General features: G+C 51.4%; 1 protein-coding gene across 9 annotated transcripts in view; it reads left to right on the top strand.

The window, feature by feature from the left end:
* The window catches only part of MGRN1 (mahogunin ring finger 1), a 154,678-nt gene that overhangs the window by 93,157 nt on the left and 42,935 nt on the right, over positions 1–18,586 (top strand). For all 9 annotated transcript variants that reach the window (XR_016438640.1, XR_016438639.1, XM_090023432.1 and 6 more), the window contains exon 7: positions 17,006–17,058. Coding sequence is in view for 7 of the 9 variants with exons in the window: in XM_090023432.1 (XP_089879558.1) it covers positions 17,006–17,058 (53 nt within the window). In the remaining 2 variants the exon portion in view is untranslated. The remainder of the gene's footprint in view (positions 1–17,005; positions 17,059–18,586) is intronic.

The following is an 18,586-nucleotide window of genomic DNA, read 5'->3' as shown; positions in this document are numbered from 1 at the left end:
TGTAGAAAACAATGATTAAATTAAGGCTTCCTGACCAGTGATTTAAGTTGTGATGTATATTTATTTCATTTAAATCAAATCCACCCTGGCCAGAAGTGGCAGGGAGCCCAGCTTGGCCATCCCATTCCCTCCTTCATGGTGCAGTCCTGGGAGCTGCTTGTGGTGGCAAGGAGTGGCACCAGGCCACTGACTCCATTATGCAGAGCTTCTCTCCAGCCCTGCTTCCCTCCTCTCTGCCCCCCCTTGCCTCCTCTGCAACACGTGGCTCTGGCTGCACATGAGCTATAGGGAGCCCCGGATTATGGAACCGGGTTGGCCTGGACCTGCTTCCTGCCACCATGTGCAGCTCCCAGAACTGTCTAGGGGCTCTGCCTGCGTGGGCCATGAGCACCCCAAGGGCCCACTGCCAGCAGCGGTGAGGGCTGTGTACCATAGGGGGAAGCATGTGGGGGCCCCCCATGTGTACACCCCACCATATCCACACACCCATGCACCTGATACCGACACACAATCGCACCCTCCCCTACCCCCTATCCCCCATCCCCCAAATCCCCCCCACACATGCAATATACAGGAGTAGGACTTTTATTTTAAGCTATTGTGTAATCACCTCTATATACACTAGGCAAATGCATGTACACTGGGAACAAAATATTTTTTGAAATAAAATTAAAATATGTTGTAGTAGATGTTTGATTTTCAGTACATAAATTTTGTTTGTTTGTTTTTCTGGTTCCAAATGGGAACTCCCCTCCCACCCCCCAAGAAGTACTTTAGGAGGCAAGGGGAGGGACTTTTGTTAGGAATGGTCAGGGCCAGGACTTCCAGTCCCAAGATGGTGACCAGCGGGCAGGGCCACCTGTGAAGGGGCAGGACTACCCTTGTGGTCCTCAACAGCTCACCAAAACTCATTAAGTGGCCCTCCAGCTGAAATAATTGATCTAACATATCCAAAGTGCAGTTAAACCAGACCATTTTTCAAATAAAAGCTCACTGACCGGCTTGAAACACTTGTGACAAGGAATAACGGCCATAAGTTGTTAGAGACTAGGTTTAGATTAGACAGTAGAAGGCACTACTTCAGTCAGGATGGCTAGGATCTGGAACCAACTTCCAAGGGAAGCGGTGCTGGCTCCTACCTTGGGGGTCTTTAAGAGGAGGCTTGATGTTTACCTGGCGGGGGTCATATGAGCCCAGTTTTTTCTCCTGCCCAGTGCAGGGGGTCAGACTAGAAGATCTACAAGGTCCCTTCTGACCCACCATCTATGAATCTATGGTTATTTCAAAGGGGAGGTGAGTTTTCTCTCATCTACTTAGCATAATCAAGAGAGCAGCTTATCTTTTTTTAAATCTACTTGACCATTTAAATACATATTTATTGCTTTTTCATTTGGTAAGAGATGGCTAATTCTTACGCTTATTCTTACTCAACATTTTTCTTAACAGGTCCTTGTATGGCTGCATCTCATTCTAAATATCAGCAGCTAATGTTATACTTTTAGGTCATGTTTGTACTATAATTAGTCAATAGGGCAGGATTCCATTTTAGCTTTGGAAGGGGATAAACTTTTGCAAAGCTCAGGATAAATGAAAGAGTTCATTTGAAAATTCTGTTGTCCAGTCCAGACATTGCAGCAGTCTACCAGTGCACGAACACCCCAAATGTGAAGCTGGTGGCAAATAAAACTGTTCTATTTTTCCATGCACCTTGGAGACCGCCACCCAGACAGACCCCATGGTTCCAGGCTCCATGCAGATGGAGCCCCTGGCTCTTGGCTGCGGGGGCTGCCTGTCGCTTTTTAGGCTCTGGGGCCCAGAAGCATAGCCACCTCCCCTTGTGGGGTCTGCTCCCTTTTGGGGTCTCTGGAGGAGCTCCAGGCCGCAGTCCAGAGACTGCGTGCCATCAGAGACTGTGAGCAGGAGATAGACCCCTACTGCCAGGCCCTTCTCCCCCGGGAGGCGGAGGGTAGACCATGGTCTCCCTCCAGGACAAGGGAAGACTCGGGGACCTCCCTTACTGTCCAGCCCAGGGGTTGGACCAAGGTGGTCAAGGGCCCTAAGGCCCACCGCAGCGAGGTCCCCTCCCCGCTGGAGCTTTGCAACAGGTATGAACCTCTTGCAGCCCCAGCAGAGCCTGCTAAGTCACCAGCTACCTCAGGCAACACAAGCCCCAGCTTTCCCCAAGACAAAATGCAGAGTGTTTGTTGTGGGAGACTCCATCCTGAGGGGGACTGAGGGGGTAATCTGCCACCCCGACCCCTTAGCACAGGAAGTCTGCTGCTTCCCAGGGGTCTGCATCCGAGATATTGTGGAGAAGATCCCTAAATTCCTTCAGCCCACTGACCACTATCCCATGCTCCTTATCCATGTGGGCACCAATGACATGGCTTGGAGCACTCCCAGCTGGGTCATGAAGCACTACAGGGAGATTTGGGAGCAAAGGTAAATGGTCTGGGGGCACAGGTGGTATTTTCTTCGATCCTCCCATTCTTGGGCTATGGGCTGAGGAGGGAGAGAAGGATCCAGGTAGTGAACCAAAGACCGGGGTGCTGGTGTCATCGGGAAGGCTTTGGCTTCCATGACCACACTCTGCTCTTTGGTGAGAGAGGCAGTGAGCTGCTGGGAAGGGATGGCCTCCACCTCTCTCCACTGGGGAGGAGGCTCTTCTCAGCCAGACTGGCTGACCTGCTCCACCGGGCTTTAAACTAAGCCCGCCGTGGGATGGGGGGACTACTGCCACTGCTGGCCCGCTGAGCAACCCTTGCAAAGCCAGCAGGCCAAGGCACTTAAGGGAGCCCATCCCTGCCCCAGCCCTGGAATGTACTGTAGGCAAGGTTAGGGCCCCCAAGGGGACACTTGCATGCCTATGTATGAGTGCCAGGAGCTTGGGGAATAAACAGGAAGAACTTGTCCTCCTGCTAAACACAAATAACTATGATGTCATTGGGATAATGGAGACCTGGTGGGACTCCACCCATAACTGGGCCACAGATATAGATGGCTATAACCTGTACAGGAGGGATCGAGTGGACAGAAGGGGCGCTGGTGTACTCTCTATGCCAAGGAAAGCTATGCATCCCTGCAAGCTGACATTGGTACCCATGGTGGACGACTTGAGACCCTCTGGGTTAAAGGCCGTGGTGAACATGACACGGGATACTATGGTGGGAGTCTATTACAGACCCCCTACCCAGGGTCAAGACCTTGACCAGGAGTTTACCAGGGAATTGACTGAGACCGCACGCTCCGGGTGTATGGTTGTCATGCGAGACTTCAATTACCCAAACATTTCATGGGAGGAACGCTCAGCCAAATCCACGCAGTCGGATAGCTTTTTCTCGTGCATGGATGACCTCTACTTGACACAGGAAGTCTATGGGCTGAGGAGAGGTAAAGCGCTGTTTGACCTGGTACTGGCAACCGGGGATGACCTAATCAGCGACCTTATGATCGAAGGTGAAGCTTGGTGACAGTAACCACGAGCTGGTCACCTTCAACATCCAGTGTAAGGCTGGCAAGTCAGTCAGTAATACAGAAGTCCTCGACTTCAGGAAAGCTGACTTTGACAAGCTCAGGAGGCTTGTCAGTGAGGCCCTAAAGGACCACAACCCAAAGGGGAGGGGAGTTGAGGATGAGTGGTTGCTCCTCAAGGGAACAATCCTGGATGTGCAAGCTAAGTCTATCCTGTCTTGGAGGAAAGGCAGCAGAAGGGCACAGCAGCCCCCTTGGCTCTCCAGGGAACTAGCGGACCTCCTGCATCTTAAAAGGAAGACCTACAAAGGATGGAGGACTGGAACCGCCACCAAGGAGGAATACTTTGCTGTGGTCCAGGCCTGCAGAGAGTGAACCAGGAAAGCCAAGGCTGCAATGGAACTCCAGCTAGCTACAAATATCAAGGACAATAAAAAGTCCTTTTTTAAATATGTGGGGAGCAAGAGGAAAAGCAAGGGCAACGTTGGATCCCTGCTAAACCAGATGGGACAACTGATGCCCAGGAAAAAGCGAACTTGCTAAATGGGTACTTTGAGTCAGTTTTCCACCAGTCCCGTGGGATGTCCCTGCCCACTGTAGGACAGGGATGCCCAGATGAGGGAGATTCCTTACCCTCCATCAATTCTGACCTCATGAAGGAACACCTTGAGAGGCTGAATACCTTCAAGTCAGCTGGCCCTGACGGTTTACACCCAAGGGTACTCAAGGAACTGGCAAGTATCATAACTCAGCTCCAGCACAGATCTTTGAGAACTCCTTGTGCTCTGGTGAAGTGCCTGAAGTTTGGGAGAAGGCCAATGTCATGCCTATCTTCAAGTACGGGAGGAAAGTAGATCCGGCAGACTACAGGCCCATCAGTCTGACCTCTATCCTGGGGAAGGTTTTGGAAAAGATTATCAAAGAAGCCATCCTTAACAGACTAGATAATGGCGATATCCTGAGGGATACCCAGCTCGGATTTGTTGTGGGTAGGTCTTGCTTGACCAATCTCATTTCTTTTTACGACCAGGTGACCTATCACCTGGACAAGGGGGAAGAGATTGATGTCATATATCTTGACTTCAAAAAAGCCTTCGATCTGGTGTCCCACGATCACCTCTTGGCAAAACTGGGTAACTGCGGCCTTGATCTCATCACGATCCACTGGCTGGGGAATTGGCTCCACGGTAGGACCCAGAGGGTGGTTTCATAGATTTCATTTCATAGATTTCATAGACATTAGGGCTGGAAGGGACCTCGGGAGATCGAGTCCAGCCCCCGCCCAAAGGGCAGGAAGTCAGCTGGGGTCATAGGATCCCAGCAAGATAAGCATCCAATTTACTCTTGAAGGTGTTCAATGTAGGTGCTTGAACCACCTCCGATGGCAGACTGTTCCAGACCTTGGGGGCTCGGACAGTAAAGAAATTCTTCCTTCTGTCCAGCCTAAAACGGTCTTGCAGGAGTTTGTGACCGTTCGACCTCGTCATCCCTTGGGGAACTCTGGTGAACAAACGTTCCCCCAGATCCTGGTGGTCACCCCTGATAAACTTATAGGTGGCCATCAGATCACCCCTGAGCCTACGCTTTTCCAGGCTAAAGAGTCCCATGTCTCTCAGCCTATCATCGTAAGATCTGTTTTCCTGACCTCTGATCATGCGCGTGGCTCTCCTCTGGACTCTCTCAAGCTTCTCCACATCCTTTTTGAATTGTGGAGCCCAAAACTGGACGCAGTACTCCAGCTGCGGCCTCACCAAGGCCGAGTACAAGGGGAGAATGACATCCCGGGATTTGCTCGAGAAGTATCTATGGATGCAAGCCCGCGTTTTGGTCGCTTTACTAGCTGCAGCATCGCACTGCAGGCTCATGTTCATCTTGTGGTCAATGATGACCCCCAAGTCTCTTTCTTCTGTAGTGCTAACCAACGTAGCACTGCCGAGGCTATAAGGGTGCTGCAGGTTTTTCCTCCCAAGGTGGAGAACCTTGCATTTTTCGGTGTTAAACACCATGAGGTTCTCGTCTGCCCATTTGCTGAGCTTGTCCAGGTCAGCCTGGATCACCCGCCTATCTTCTGGCGTGGATGCTTTACCCCAAAGTTTGGTGTCATCGGCGAACTTGGCCAGTCCGCCCCTGACTTCAATGTCCACATCGTTAATGAAGATGTTGAACAGTATGGGTCCCAGGACAGAGCCTTGAGGGACCCCACTGGTCACAGGGCACCACGATGAGTGACTGCCATCAATTACAACCCTCTGGGTCCGACCACAGAGCCAATTTCCCAGCCAGCGGATCGTGGTGGAGCCAAGGCCACAACCGGCCAGTTTGGCCAAGAGGTGATCATGGGATACCAGATCAAAAGCTTTTTTGAAGTCAAGATATATGACATCAATCTCTTCTCCCTGATCCAGGTGATAGGTCACCTGGTCATAGAAGGAAATGAGATTGGTCAAACAAGACCTACCCGCAACAAACCCGTGCTGGCTATCCCTTAGGATGTTAGCCTGGGCCAGTCCATCAAGGATGGCCTCCTTAATAAACTTTTCTAAGATCTTCCCCAGGATAGAAGTCAGGCTAATGGGCCTGTAGTTAGCCAGATCCACTCTCCTCCCTTTCTTGAAGATCAGCACCACATTGGCCTTCTTCCAGTCTTCGGGCACTACACCAGAGCGCCAGGAGTTTTCAAAGATCCGTGCCAGGGGCTGGGCTATGACGCTCGCCAGCTCCTTGAGTACCCTGGGGTGCAGGTTGTCAGGGCCAGCTGACTTGAAGGTATCCAGCTTCTCAAGGTGTTCCTTCACGAGGTCAGCATTTATGGAGGGTAGGGGATCCCCATCACCCAGATTTCCCTGTCCCATAGCAGGCATGGGCATCCCATGTGACTGATGAAAGACTGACGCAAAGTACCTATTTAATAGGTTGGCTTTTTCCTGGGCATCAGTTGCCAGTTGCCCCATCTGGTTTAGCAGGGGTCCAACGTTGCCCTTGCTTTTCCTCCAGCTTCCCGCATATCTGAAAAAGGACTTTGTGTTGTCCTTGATGCCTGAAGCTAGTTGGAGTTCAGTTGCAGCCTTGGCTTTCCTGGTTTGGTCCCTGCAGGACCGGACCAGTGTGGAGTAATCCTCCTTGGAGGTGAATCCCATCCTCCATCCTTTGTAGGCTTTCCTTTTAAGCCACAGGAGGTCTGCTAGGTCCCTGGAGAGCCAGGAGGGCTGCTGTGCCTTCTTGCTGCCTTTCCTCCGTGTTGGAATAGATTTAGCTTGTGCACTGAGGATGGCTTCCTTGAGAAGCAGCCACTCTTCTTGAACTCCCATCTCCCTGGGGTCATGGTCCCTGAGGGCCTGACCGACTAGCCTCTTGAGCTTATCAAAGTCAGCTTTCCTGAAGTCAAGGACTTCTGTGTTGCTGACTGACCTGCCAGCTTTACGGCGGATGGTGAAGGTGATCAGCTCGTGGTCGCTGTCACCCAGCTTCCCATCGATCACTAGGTCGCCGATTAGGTCGTCCCTCATAGCCAGTACCAGGTCGAGCAGCGCTTTGCCTCTCGTTGGCCCATAGACTTCTTGAGTCAGGTAGAGGTCATCCACGCACGAGAGAAAGCTTTGCGACCGCTTGGATTTTGCTGAGTGATCCTCCCACGAGATGTCCGGGTAATTGAAGTCACCCATGACAACCAAGGTCCTGGCCTCAGTCAGCTCCCGGGCGAACTCCTGGTCAAGCTCAGGACTTTGAGTGGGAGGTCTGTAGTAGACTCCCACTGTTGTGTCCCCTGTGCCGTATTCCCCACGAATTTTTACCCAGAGGGTCTCTAGCTGTCCATGCCAGTCGCCAACATCAGCTTGCAGGGACATGTAGCTTTCCTTCACATAGAAAGCTACACCCCCGCCCCTTTTGTCAACGCGATCCCTCCTGTACAGGGTATAGCCCTCTATACCTGTGGTCCAGTCATGGGTGGAGTCCAACCAGATCTCTGTTATCCCAATGACATCGTATTTCTTTGCACTGAGCAGGAGGACGAGCTTGTCCTGCTTGTTGCCCAGGCTCCTGGCATTAGTGTACAGGCAGGCAAGTGTGCCCTTGGGGGCTCTTGCCTTGCCCACAGATTGTGCCAGGGCTGGGGCAGGGGTGGGCTCCCTTAAGTGCCTTGGTCTGCTGGCTTTGCAAGGGTTGCTCAGTGGGCCAGCAGTGGCAGTAGTCCCCCCATCCCCCAGCGGGCTTAGTTTAAAGCCCGGTGGAGCAGGTCAGCCAGCCTGGCTGAGAAGAGCCTCCTCCCCAGGGGAGAGAGGTAGAGGCCATCTCTTCCCAGCAGCTCGCTGCCTCTCTCGCCAAAGAGTGGGCTGTGGTCATGGAAGCCAAAGCCTTCCCGATGACACCAGCTCCGCAGTCTTTGGTTCACTGCGTGGATCCTCCTCTCCCTCCTCAGCCCATAGCCCGAGACTGGGAGGATTGATGAAAACACCACCTGAGCTCCCAGACCCCTAAGCCCCACTCCCAACTCCCTGTAGCGCCTCATGACCTGGCTGGGGGTGCTCCGAGCCGTGTCATTGGTGCCCACGTGAATAAGGAGCATGGGGTAGTGGTCTGTGGGCCGGAGGAGCTGCGGGATCCTCTCCGCAATGTCTCGGATGCGGGCCCCCGGGAAGATTGCCCCCTCAGTCCCCCACAGGATGGAGTCTCCCACAACAAACACCTTTTGCTTTGTCTTGGGGAGAGCGGGGCCAGTAGCTGCGGTCGAGCCTGGGTTGCCTGCGGGAGCCGGCAACTGAGCAGTCTGCTGGGGCTGCAAGAGGTGCGAATCTGTTGCTAAGCTCCGGCGAGGGAGGGCCCTTGGTGCGGCGAGCCTTTGGGCCCTTGACCACCTTGGTCCATGCCCCTGACTGGGCAGAGCGGGAGGTCCCAGAGTCCTCCTTAGTCGTGGAGGGAGACGGAGCTCTCCCCTGCGGCTCCCGGGGGAGAAGGGCCTGGCAGTAGGAGTCTATCTCCTGCTTGCAGTCCCTGATGGCACGCAGTCTCTGGACTGTGGCCTGGAGCTCCTCCAGCTGGCGCGCCAGAGACCCCAGTAGGGAGCAGACCCCGCAAGGGGAGGTGGCCATGCTCCCGGGCCCCAGAGCCTGAAAAAGGGACAGGCAGCCCCCGCAGCCAAGAGCCAGGGGCTCCGTCTGCGTGGAGCCCAGAACCATGGGCTCCGTCTGGGTGGCCGTCTCTGAGGTGCCCGGTGTGGGGGCCGCAGAGCCCGAGGGGACCCTCGGGGTGCGGTGCGTGCCCATCCGTGTCATGCCTCTGGTAGGCTGGCTACGGCTGGGGCTGACTACTCTGGGGGGTCGCAGGCAGGGTCTCGTGCCCTCCCGCCCCCTCCCCTGCGCGAACTCCGCACTAACTCGAGCGCCTGTTTATGCAGCCTGTTCGCAGGGCTCCCTGGGGGGCTCCCTGGGGGGCTGGGCCAAGTAGGGGCCTGGGCGGGGCTTGACCCCGCCCGGCACCAGGCAGCGGCCTCCTCCGAGCAAGCAAGGAGTTAACCCCTTCCCACCACTAGCCTGCTTGACTAAGTCGATCGTTGTGGTGCGCTGTGACCAGTGCGGTCCTTCAAGGCTCTGTCCCCGGGCCTATACTTTTTAACATCTTCATCAGTGATGTAGACATTGGTGTCAGAAGTGGACTGGCCAAGTTCGCTGATGACACCAAACTCTGGGGTAAAGCATTCACACCCGAGGACAGGAGGGTGATCCAGACAGATCTTGACAGGCTCATGAAATGGGCGGATAAGAACCTGATGGTGTTTAACACCAAAAAATGCAAGGTTCTCCACCTTGGGAGGAAAAACCTGCAGCATGCTTATAGGCTCGGCAGTGCTATGCTGGTTAGCGCTACGGATGAAAGGGACTTGTGGGTCATGATTGACCACAAGATGAACATGAGCCTTCAATGTGATGCTGCAGCTAATAAAGCGAGCAAAACGCTGGCTTGCATCCAGAGTGCTTCTCATGCAAATCCTGGGATGTCATTCTCCCATTGTACTCGGCCTTCGTGAGGCTGCAGCTGGAGTACTGCGTCCAGTTTTGGGCTCTGCAATTCAAAAAGGATGTGGAGAAGCTTGAGAGGGTGCAGAGGAGAACTATACGCATGATCAGAGGTCAGGAAAACAAACCTTATGATGAGAAGCTGAGAGCTGTGGGACTCTTTAGCCTGGAAAAGTGCAGGCTCAGGGGTGATCTGGTGGCCGCCTATAAGTTATCAAGGGTGCTCATCAGGATCTGAGGGAAGGTCTGGTCACCAGAGCACCCAAAGGGATGACAAGATCGAATGGTCATAAACTCCGCTGTGGCCGATTCAGGCTGGTCATAAGGGAGAAACTGTCTGAGCCCGAAGGTTTGGAATAGACTGCTGATGGAGGTGGTTCAAGCACCCATTTTGAATGCCTTCAAGACACATTTGGATGTTTATCTTGCTGGGATCCTATGATCCCTGCTGACTTTCTGCCCCTGGAACTCAATGATCCTTGGGGTCCCTTCCAGTCCGAATGTCTATGAAATCTATTAAATCAAGCAGACAGAAATGCAAGAGTATGAAGCAATGTAAATATTTAATGTGTAAATCTAAGGTGCTGTAAATAATACTGAGGAAAAAAATACAAGAGTGTTCTGTAAGCACTTTGACAATACACTGCAGTGTGTACACACCCACGCACACGCACACCCCTACCTCCCTCCCTCTACCCCCAGTTAAACAAAAAAAAAAAGGAGGAGGAGATTGGGCATGAGGAAACAAGCCTACTGCAGTTTCTCTAAACCAATAATGTTCCCTCATGCAGTATTCTAATATAATAAAAGCCTTAGTCTGTCTGTCCATAATGCTTTATTTGCACTCTGATTGGTTGTCTTAGAAGTCAGTCACAATGCTGAGTGCTCCAAGAGTGTTCTGGAAAGGAGGAGGTGGCAGTGACACAGCAGATCACTACCACGATGGCACAGCCAGAGGGGATGGAGTGGGGGGGTGAGGCTAGTGCTGCAGGCCTTACCCCGCCCCAGCCCTGCTCCCTGGAGGCGGCAGTGACAGAGTGGGGGGATGAGGCCAGCGTCGTGGGGGGGACGGGAAGCTTGCCCCACTGTCCCTTGTGTTCCCCTCAGCCAGCACCACATGCCACTGCCACCTCCAGGGCCACCCCCACCCCTGGCCCTGCTCCCTGGAGGTGGTGGCTGCACAGGGTGCTGGCTGGAGGGGAAGGCAGTGCAAGTCCCCCTGCCCCCCCTGGGCAATTGGCTATTGAATTAATAAAGTCTAACTTGCTAGTTTATTAGAACCCCCCCCCCCTGGAAAAAAAAAAAAAGTACAGGTGTTTTGATTTTTGCTTTTGTTGAAGAACTTGTGGCTGTGATGCTTCTGGCCTGCCTACTCCTCCTAACGCTGGCACTGTTCCAAGTTAAAAGCTGGCAGAAGCCTCCATCACAAATCTGTAAGTGAGGGGCACCCTTAGCCCTGATTTTTCTCTCCACTGTGCTGCCCCTCACCCCAAGGAACAGACCTGAGGTTCCCCTGAGCTAGTTCCCTATCTCAGCATCTGAGATCCTCTGCCCTCGTAGCTGGACTCTGCAGCTGCAGTGAGGGATTTGTGCCAGTCCCAAGTGGCCCTCACCTTTGGGTTATGAAAGAAGGAATTATAAATCTTCCTCTCCAGGGAGATGGTTGACCTGGACTGTTGCCTGCCAGAAGTCACTCTTTCCACAGGCAAGTAGTATGGGAACAAAGAGCAAAAGATTCTAATATAAAAAAGCCCTAGTTTGTCTGTCTGTCCATAACACTTTATTCACACTTTGATTGGTTGTGTTGGCAGTCAATCACAATGCTGACTGAAACAACCAATCAGAGTGCTCCAGGAGCATTCCGGTCAGGAGGTGGTGGCGGTGCTCCATCCCTGCCCACTCCCCTCCCTCCCATCGTTCCTGATGGGCAATTGGCTAGTTTTATTATAGAAACAAAACAAACATTAGAAACCAGTAGCTGTGTGTTGAGATGCAGTCAGAGGTATAAGGCTAAACAAACAAAATAAAATACCAGAACATAGACCTGTTTTTACCCTACGCCTTGAATCCATAGATGTAGTCTTTAGCCATCTTCAGGGGTTGGCCTGGCCATGATAAGCAGCAGCAGCAGCAGGTGGGCAGAAGGTGCTGCTGGCTGCAGGATTGGCGGCAGGTGCAGCTCGCTCCCCTGCGCTGCTGCCAGGCCCTTCTCACTGCCTGCATCTGCAGGGGGTAAGGGACAGCAGGGAGGAGCTGCGGGCTCCAGGTGGTGGTATCGAGAATGGCCTGGCGGGGGCAAGGGGAAGGCAGCTGTGCCCATCTCCAGGTCCTGCTTTTTCCCTGCATCCAGCAGTAACTTATGCCTGGCCAGTGCTGCTCATTGTGGCTTGGGGTGGGCGGGTCTGGAATAGGCACTGCAGGGACCCTGACCCCCATGTGGGGTGAGCCAGGGTTGTGGCCATGCAGAAGCTGCTGCTGTGCTAGTGTGGCCACTGGTGGATCCCCAGATTATAGGACATGCCCTTGGTGACTGGTGGGACCACTAGCCTCCTTGGCCAATCAGCAGCAAAGGGTGAAGCCATCACAAAAAGACTGCTATTTGGTCAATGAACGTGTGGTGCCCTGTGAAGTGAGGGAGAGCAGGTGCTAGGTTTGGCAGCATGTTTGTGAACCTCTGGAGTTCAGCCAGCAGGGAGCCTTGGCTTGCTCCCCCTGCATCATGGTTTTTCATGTATTCCACAGCTGTACTGTTCTCCCCAGATAATCCAGTCTTGAGAGAACAAACATGGCATAGCAGGTATTAGGCATGGGCATCCCCTCCCCCCACCAGGATCTGGTCTCACTCCAGCCCAGCTCCGTGCTTGGGAGCCAGGGGCACACGATGCCCAGGGACCTCGCCTCCCTCCATCTGCATTCAGCACAGACACTGGGCACCAAGGAGTCTGCCCTGGGCACATTCTGGTCAGAGCTGGGCTGAGTGGGGTCAATGGGCACTGGATACCTGTGGCAGTACAGCCAGCTGTCCAGCAGGACCTTCCTTTCCTCCCAGGAAACAGGCAGGTTTGCCTGGAACCGAGGAGAAATAATGGCTTAATGAGCTGCCTGGGAGCCAAGAGGCCCCTCTGCCAAAGCTCTTCCTCCCTGCTGAGCAGGGCATCCCAGGGACTCACCAGGTTGCTCTGTGGGTGCAAAGAAAGTGGCAAGAGCCTCTTTTCAGTCCCACCTGCCTTTCAGCAGATACAAATTCAGTGCTCTGCCCGCTTGCTCTCAAAGCCATTACCTTATACCAAAGCAGTGGGGGCGGGGGGGGGGGGGGGGAAGGGGTTTGTAGTTTAGCTGCCTGTGGGGCCCAGGCCCACCCAACACATGCCCAGCCCAGGGTCAGGGAGCTGAGGCATGCAACAGTGCCCTGGCTCTCGCTGTGGTGGCACATGAACTGCAGCCACAGCTCCTTGCACAGGTGCAGAGGAACTAGCCTCTGGGATCCTCCACCATCCTCCCTTACTGGCTCAGAACCCTGCTTCTCCTGGCTGCGCACCACCAGTAGAATCCTGAGGACAAATGATTGATATGCATTCTGACCAATGAACTGAAAAACTATGTACAGTCCATGTCTTATTCAAGAATGGACAGGGGACAAAGGGTTTAAAAACAGGATGGCCCAGTATAAAACAGGACCAATGGTCACTCTATGCTGGGTGCTGGAAAATAGTGGGACCTGGTGGTAGGTGCAGCTGCCTTCCCCTCACCACTGCTGGGGCGTCCCTGCTGAGCCTAAAAATCCAGGGTGGCCCAGAGGTGGTGCTGATGGCAGTGGGGAGGAGTAGCAACGCAACCCCGGCATGGACTCCAGGTGGCCACAGCAAGAAGGCCCTGGCAGTAGCAAGTGGGAGGTGGCCACACCCACCACCAGGTCCCGCTTTTTCCCAATGGCCAGGCAGAAGCTGCTGCTAGACATCACCACCCCTGCGCCTGGATCACTGATGCCAAAGCTGGGCAGCAGCTCCAGCCCCTTCTTGGGGTAGAAGGGCAGTCCAGAGGTGGTGCTGGTAGCAGATGGAATCTTGATTGAGCTGTCCCTGCTGAAACTGCCATCTGCCCGCCCCAACGCCAGCTCCTTGCCCACTTGCGGCCCATCCCACATTAGGAGGTTTGGTGAGCTGTTGTGCAGCAGCAGTGGGAGATGGGTGCCAACTCAAAACTCCCTATGTGGCTCATGGGACAAAATAATTGCCCACCCCTGGTCTAAACGTATCTTCTGGCCCTGACCCTTCTGGTTAGGCTTTCTGCATTCCCCTCTTGGCTTGGTTTATCCAGCCTTTGGCTGGGGAATCTCGCCACTCCCTTGTACCAGAGCAGACTGAATATAAACACCATGATTTTTAATGCATGTCACCCCTTCATTTCTAGGGGCTTCACACTGTGCCAGTAACTTTCTGAACCCTTCCAGACATGCTTGTTTACCAAACCACATTGTTGTATACTTTTTAGACATGCAGATTTGTTAATCTGATTCTCTGTCTCTCTTGGATGATGATTTGATCAGCTACGTGTCAGGTTTTTCAAAACATGTAAATAGATCACTGTCTGGCCAGACCCAGGCCAGCAGTGCTGTAGCAATGAAGTTTGGCACCTGGGGCAATGCCCACAGCAACAGCCCACCATCGCCTTGCGCACAGATCTGGGGGGCACATACTCTCCTCCCTCCCCGTGCTTGCCTGAGAGTGCATGCAGTGGTGGAAGCTGCCTTTCCCCTGTCCCTACACTCCACCAACAAGCTGCTCATGGCTCTGGGCTGCACCCCAGCTGGCAATGCTTATTGGGACCCCTTCACTTCAGCACCTGGGGCGCTCACCCCGCTTGGCCCCCCCCCCCCCAACCTTGCTACTGCACTGCAGGCCAGAGGCACAACCTTGAGGAGGACCAGAACACAAAACACATCAAATGCTAATTCTCAGCCATTGGTTCTTCTAAGTTTGAAGAGTTGTGGTTTGTTCAAGTTAATCATCACCTTACACTACCAACACTAACAACTTTAGCAGAAATATAAAGATACATTACAATTTACATTTAAACACTATAACATGTACTGTTATAAGGACAGTAAAACTGAATGCAGCTACAATTAGAGACCAAACACCCCAATAGAGAACCTAATTTGGGAGAATATCCATGCATGCCACTTGGGCAACCCCCAAAGTAACTTTGTCTTGGGGTATTTCTGTGACACCCTCAACTGAGAGGAGAAGCTGTTCAGTATATGACTGCACAGTTTTAGACATGCAAATGGCCTGAATGAGCAGGCATTATTCCCCTTTAGATTCTTTTATCCCCAACTTCTCTTAAAAACAACTTATAGGAGGAATTTCATTGAGCAAGTTAGACCAGGCTTTGTCACCGAATAATCTAGAATTTATTTCTTCTTCACAAATGGCAGGGAGGGGATCAGGAAATAGTCTCTCTTCTACCGATACATGGTTATCTTTGTCAACTGTATCTTAACTACTGTTTTTCCAAATAACTCAATCTGTTGTTAGGGCCTGTAGACCCTTCTCTTACAGATCTCAAGACTCCATAGTTTCCTATCCCGTATGCTGCTGCTATTTCTAAACCTGATTTTTGTGCCAAAATCAAGTGAATAGTTCTTGTTGTCATTTTTGGGACCAAAAAGGAATTAATGAGCTCCTATCTTTATTGGAGACTGACTGGATGCATCTACATGTGCTGTTAGCATGGAGCAATAAACTCTGGCCTAGGACTGCTGAACTGGGTCAGAACATCCCTGGCTGGCAGGGGGCCCAGGGGTTCAGCCTTTCAGCCCAGGGCTGCTCTCACCCTGCTCAAAGTGCTGCAGAGAGCAGGCAGCCGTGCACTGAAGCACACTCATGACCCAGCCAGCAGTGTCAGCATCTACACATGTGCTGCTATACACAGAAGAACACTGCCACAGAACCTGCGGTGGAGTTTAATTAGTTTCTTGCAGCCTCGTAGGGCCGCATGTGTAGATCCTGAGACTTTACTGCAGAGCTGATTAGGCAGCTCTGCAGTAAACATCTCAAGTAGATGCACCCACTGTGTTACTTCCTTCAACCATTACTGGCCTGGAAGCTGATTACAGTGGGCCAGTTGCTCCAGACCTTTCTTGTGTACTGAGCTGAACTGCATATATTTGTGATAATGGGACCTGAAGTTGTATACCTCCTCTAGTGACTCCCATCCCCAGTAGTCTCCAGGTACTTAACAGTTTACTCTTCCCAGCACTCCCTGAGGTAGGAAAGAGTTATTCCTTATTAACATATGACAAAATTGAGCCAGTAAAACAAAATGGCCATACATGTCAATATAAGTGCTGGGACAGAACTCAGGAATTCTCTCGCTTGGAGGATTTTGGATTCTAAGAGCTACATACACTCATTCTGCATTTGACAAAGGATTGAAGAATCTGTTGATGCAGCACAAGAACCTTTGGCAATTACTTAGAGCATTTTGAGTAATGGCAAGGTATCCCATTTGGAAAGTACAAAAATGCTGTTTATTTTGGAGAGAGAGGGTGGAAGGAGCCAGAGAAATAGACATAGAAGTTTCAGTGGCTGTACCTGACAAAAAGCTAGTGCAGTTAGTTAATGCATCATAAGTGCCTAAGACTAGATTGGAATAAGGTGGGTTTGCCAACTGCAGATAAGCTAGCCTAATTTTTCCCTATTCAAGGATCACAAGCTTAGGGAATAAAAGAAACTCGGCAGGTTTATTCACTCGTAGCTTCAATTTCATAGTTTTGTAAAGGGAAAGTTGTTTTCAGTGGTGGCAGAAGACAGAACAATGAGCAGTGGTCTCGAGTTGCAGCGAAGGAGTTTTAAGTTGGATATTAGGAAAAACATTCTCACTAGGAGGGTAGTAAAACACTGGAACAGGTTATCCAGAGAGGTTGTGGAATCTTGATCTTTGGAGGTTTTTAAGACCCAGCTAGACAAAGCTTTGGCTAGGATGATCAAGTTAGAGACGGTCCAGCTTTGATTAGGGGGTTGGACTAGATGACCTCCTGAGGTCCCTTCCAACCCTAATTTTATATGATTCTATGGAACGTCTCAGAGATACAAAACTAATCAAATAAATCTGAGAGTTTAGAGCCTGTTTGTTAGGCATAGGGTTCAGCTCTATGTCCTGCAGAAGCTAATTAAGTGAGTCTTTGAACCAAATCATAGCCAAAGGTCAGACAGCTGACCTTTGGCTAAGATTTAATTCTGATTGTAGGATTAAAATTCAACAAGTCTGGATTAAAGGGGAAAATAGCTGAAATTCTACTTTTAAAACAGCACCTGCATTCCAACTCTTATAAGCTTGGGAGTTTCATTCTTCATTATTTTCTCCATTCATAAATCTCCTGCCGCAGGGTATTGGGCCTCATGGGAAAAATCCAAGGAAGGTCTACTCATGGTAAATGAGGTAACTCTCCTCCTATGCTCATTGGGTGCAGTGGGCTGACCTTCTTCAGCATTTTAATCAATGTTGTTTTTTCTTTCCAGTGGTGGTGGAAGTTACTGGTCACGCTCATGTTCTCTTGGCTGCATTTGAAAAGGTAAATGAGTCCTGTCATTCTGCTTTCATTCTTCTCCTCTGTATGTGTAATCTTGTGGATGGAAGTTTTCATAGGGCATTTGTCCTATTTGTGTAGTACCTAGCCCTGTAGTGTTCAGGTCCATGACCAGAGCTCCCACATATTACCACAGTATACCTCACAGGCTGCGCAAGAGCAGCTGTATGTTACCAGCTTCAGGATTGAACTAAACAACATTTTCTGTCTGTTTGATGATTGGAAGTGTGTTAGTCTCTGTGGTGATTTAAATCTGATGGGTGTTCAAACATAACAACATTGTCATAGTATGATTAGGGCCTTAAGATCTGTCTATAGAACCAGATGTGCTGTGTCTAGAACCGGCTGTAACATGGTTTGGTCTTAGCCTATGGATGGGATTAAACCATGTTAAGGAGCATTACATCTTGAGATCTGGTGGTACTCCTTACATGACTGGAGCATAGCTACAGAGGGCTACACCCTGCATAGAAGGGACTGGGTGGCGAAGAAAGGTGGAGGCATTGCTCTCTATGTGAAAGAGTAGTACACCTCCTTGGAGGCTGACATCAGCTTCAAAAATGGACAGCACGAAACCCTCTGGGTCAAGTTGCGGGGGCGGGGGGGGGGGTGTGCAGCACGAGAGACCTAACTGTAGGTGTATACTACAGACCACCAAACCAGGGGGAGGAACTTGATCTGGAGTTCACCCAAGAATTGACTGAGGCCACACGTGCATGTGACGTGATTGTCATAGACCATTTTAATTATCCAGACATCTCCTGGGAGAAACACTCAACCAAGTTGGATCGCTTGTAATCCTTCCTGACCTGTGTCAAGGTGCTCTTCCTGACTCAGGAGGTGCATGGGCCAACCAGAGGTGATGCTCTGCTAGACTTGGTTCTGGCCAAAGGAGAAGACCTGATGACCAACTTAAATATAGAGGAAAGTCTTGGCGACAGTGGCCATGTTCTCTGTCCGATGTAAAGCAAATCAGATAGTAGGATTGAAGTCTTAGATTTAAAAAATGCGAATTTCAACAAGCTTAGGTCACTAATAGGACAAGTGCTGTAGGACCAGGGATCAAAGGCAAAAGGTGTGCACAAAGAGTGGCTGTTCTTTAAGGACACTATCCTTGAAGCACAAAGGAAGTCAATTCCCATGCAGAGAAAAGGTAACAGAAGGGCTGGGAAGCCCTCTTGGCTAAAAAGGGAAATCGTGGTCCTCTTAAGAAAGAGGCTTAAACAATGGAAGCTTGGGGCTGGCTCCAAGGAGGACTATTCCACAACAGCCCACATTTGCAGGGAACAGATGAGACATGTTAGTTTGCTAAAGCAGTGACCAAACTAAGATTAGGAATAGGAAGTCCTTCTTTAGGTACATAGGGAACAGGAGGAAAACAAATGGGAGTGTGAGGTCGTTGATCAACAACTGAGGAGAGCTGGTTACTGGCACCCAGGAGAAAGCTGAACTCCTGAATGACTACTTTGCCTTAGTCTTGCACCAGACCAAGAGGAAAACCATGCCAGGTAGA

Source organism: Crocodylus siamensis, chromosome 12 (genome assembly GCF_052110815.1).
Source record: "Crocodylus siamensis isolate JL-2025a chromosome 12, ASM5211081v1, whole genome shotgun sequence".
Lineage (NCBI taxonomy): Eukaryota > Metazoa > Chordata > Crocodylia > Crocodylidae > Crocodylus > Crocodylus siamensis.
Note: the sequence above shows the minus strand (reverse complement) of the source record. Positions and strands in the feature narration are given on the sequence as shown.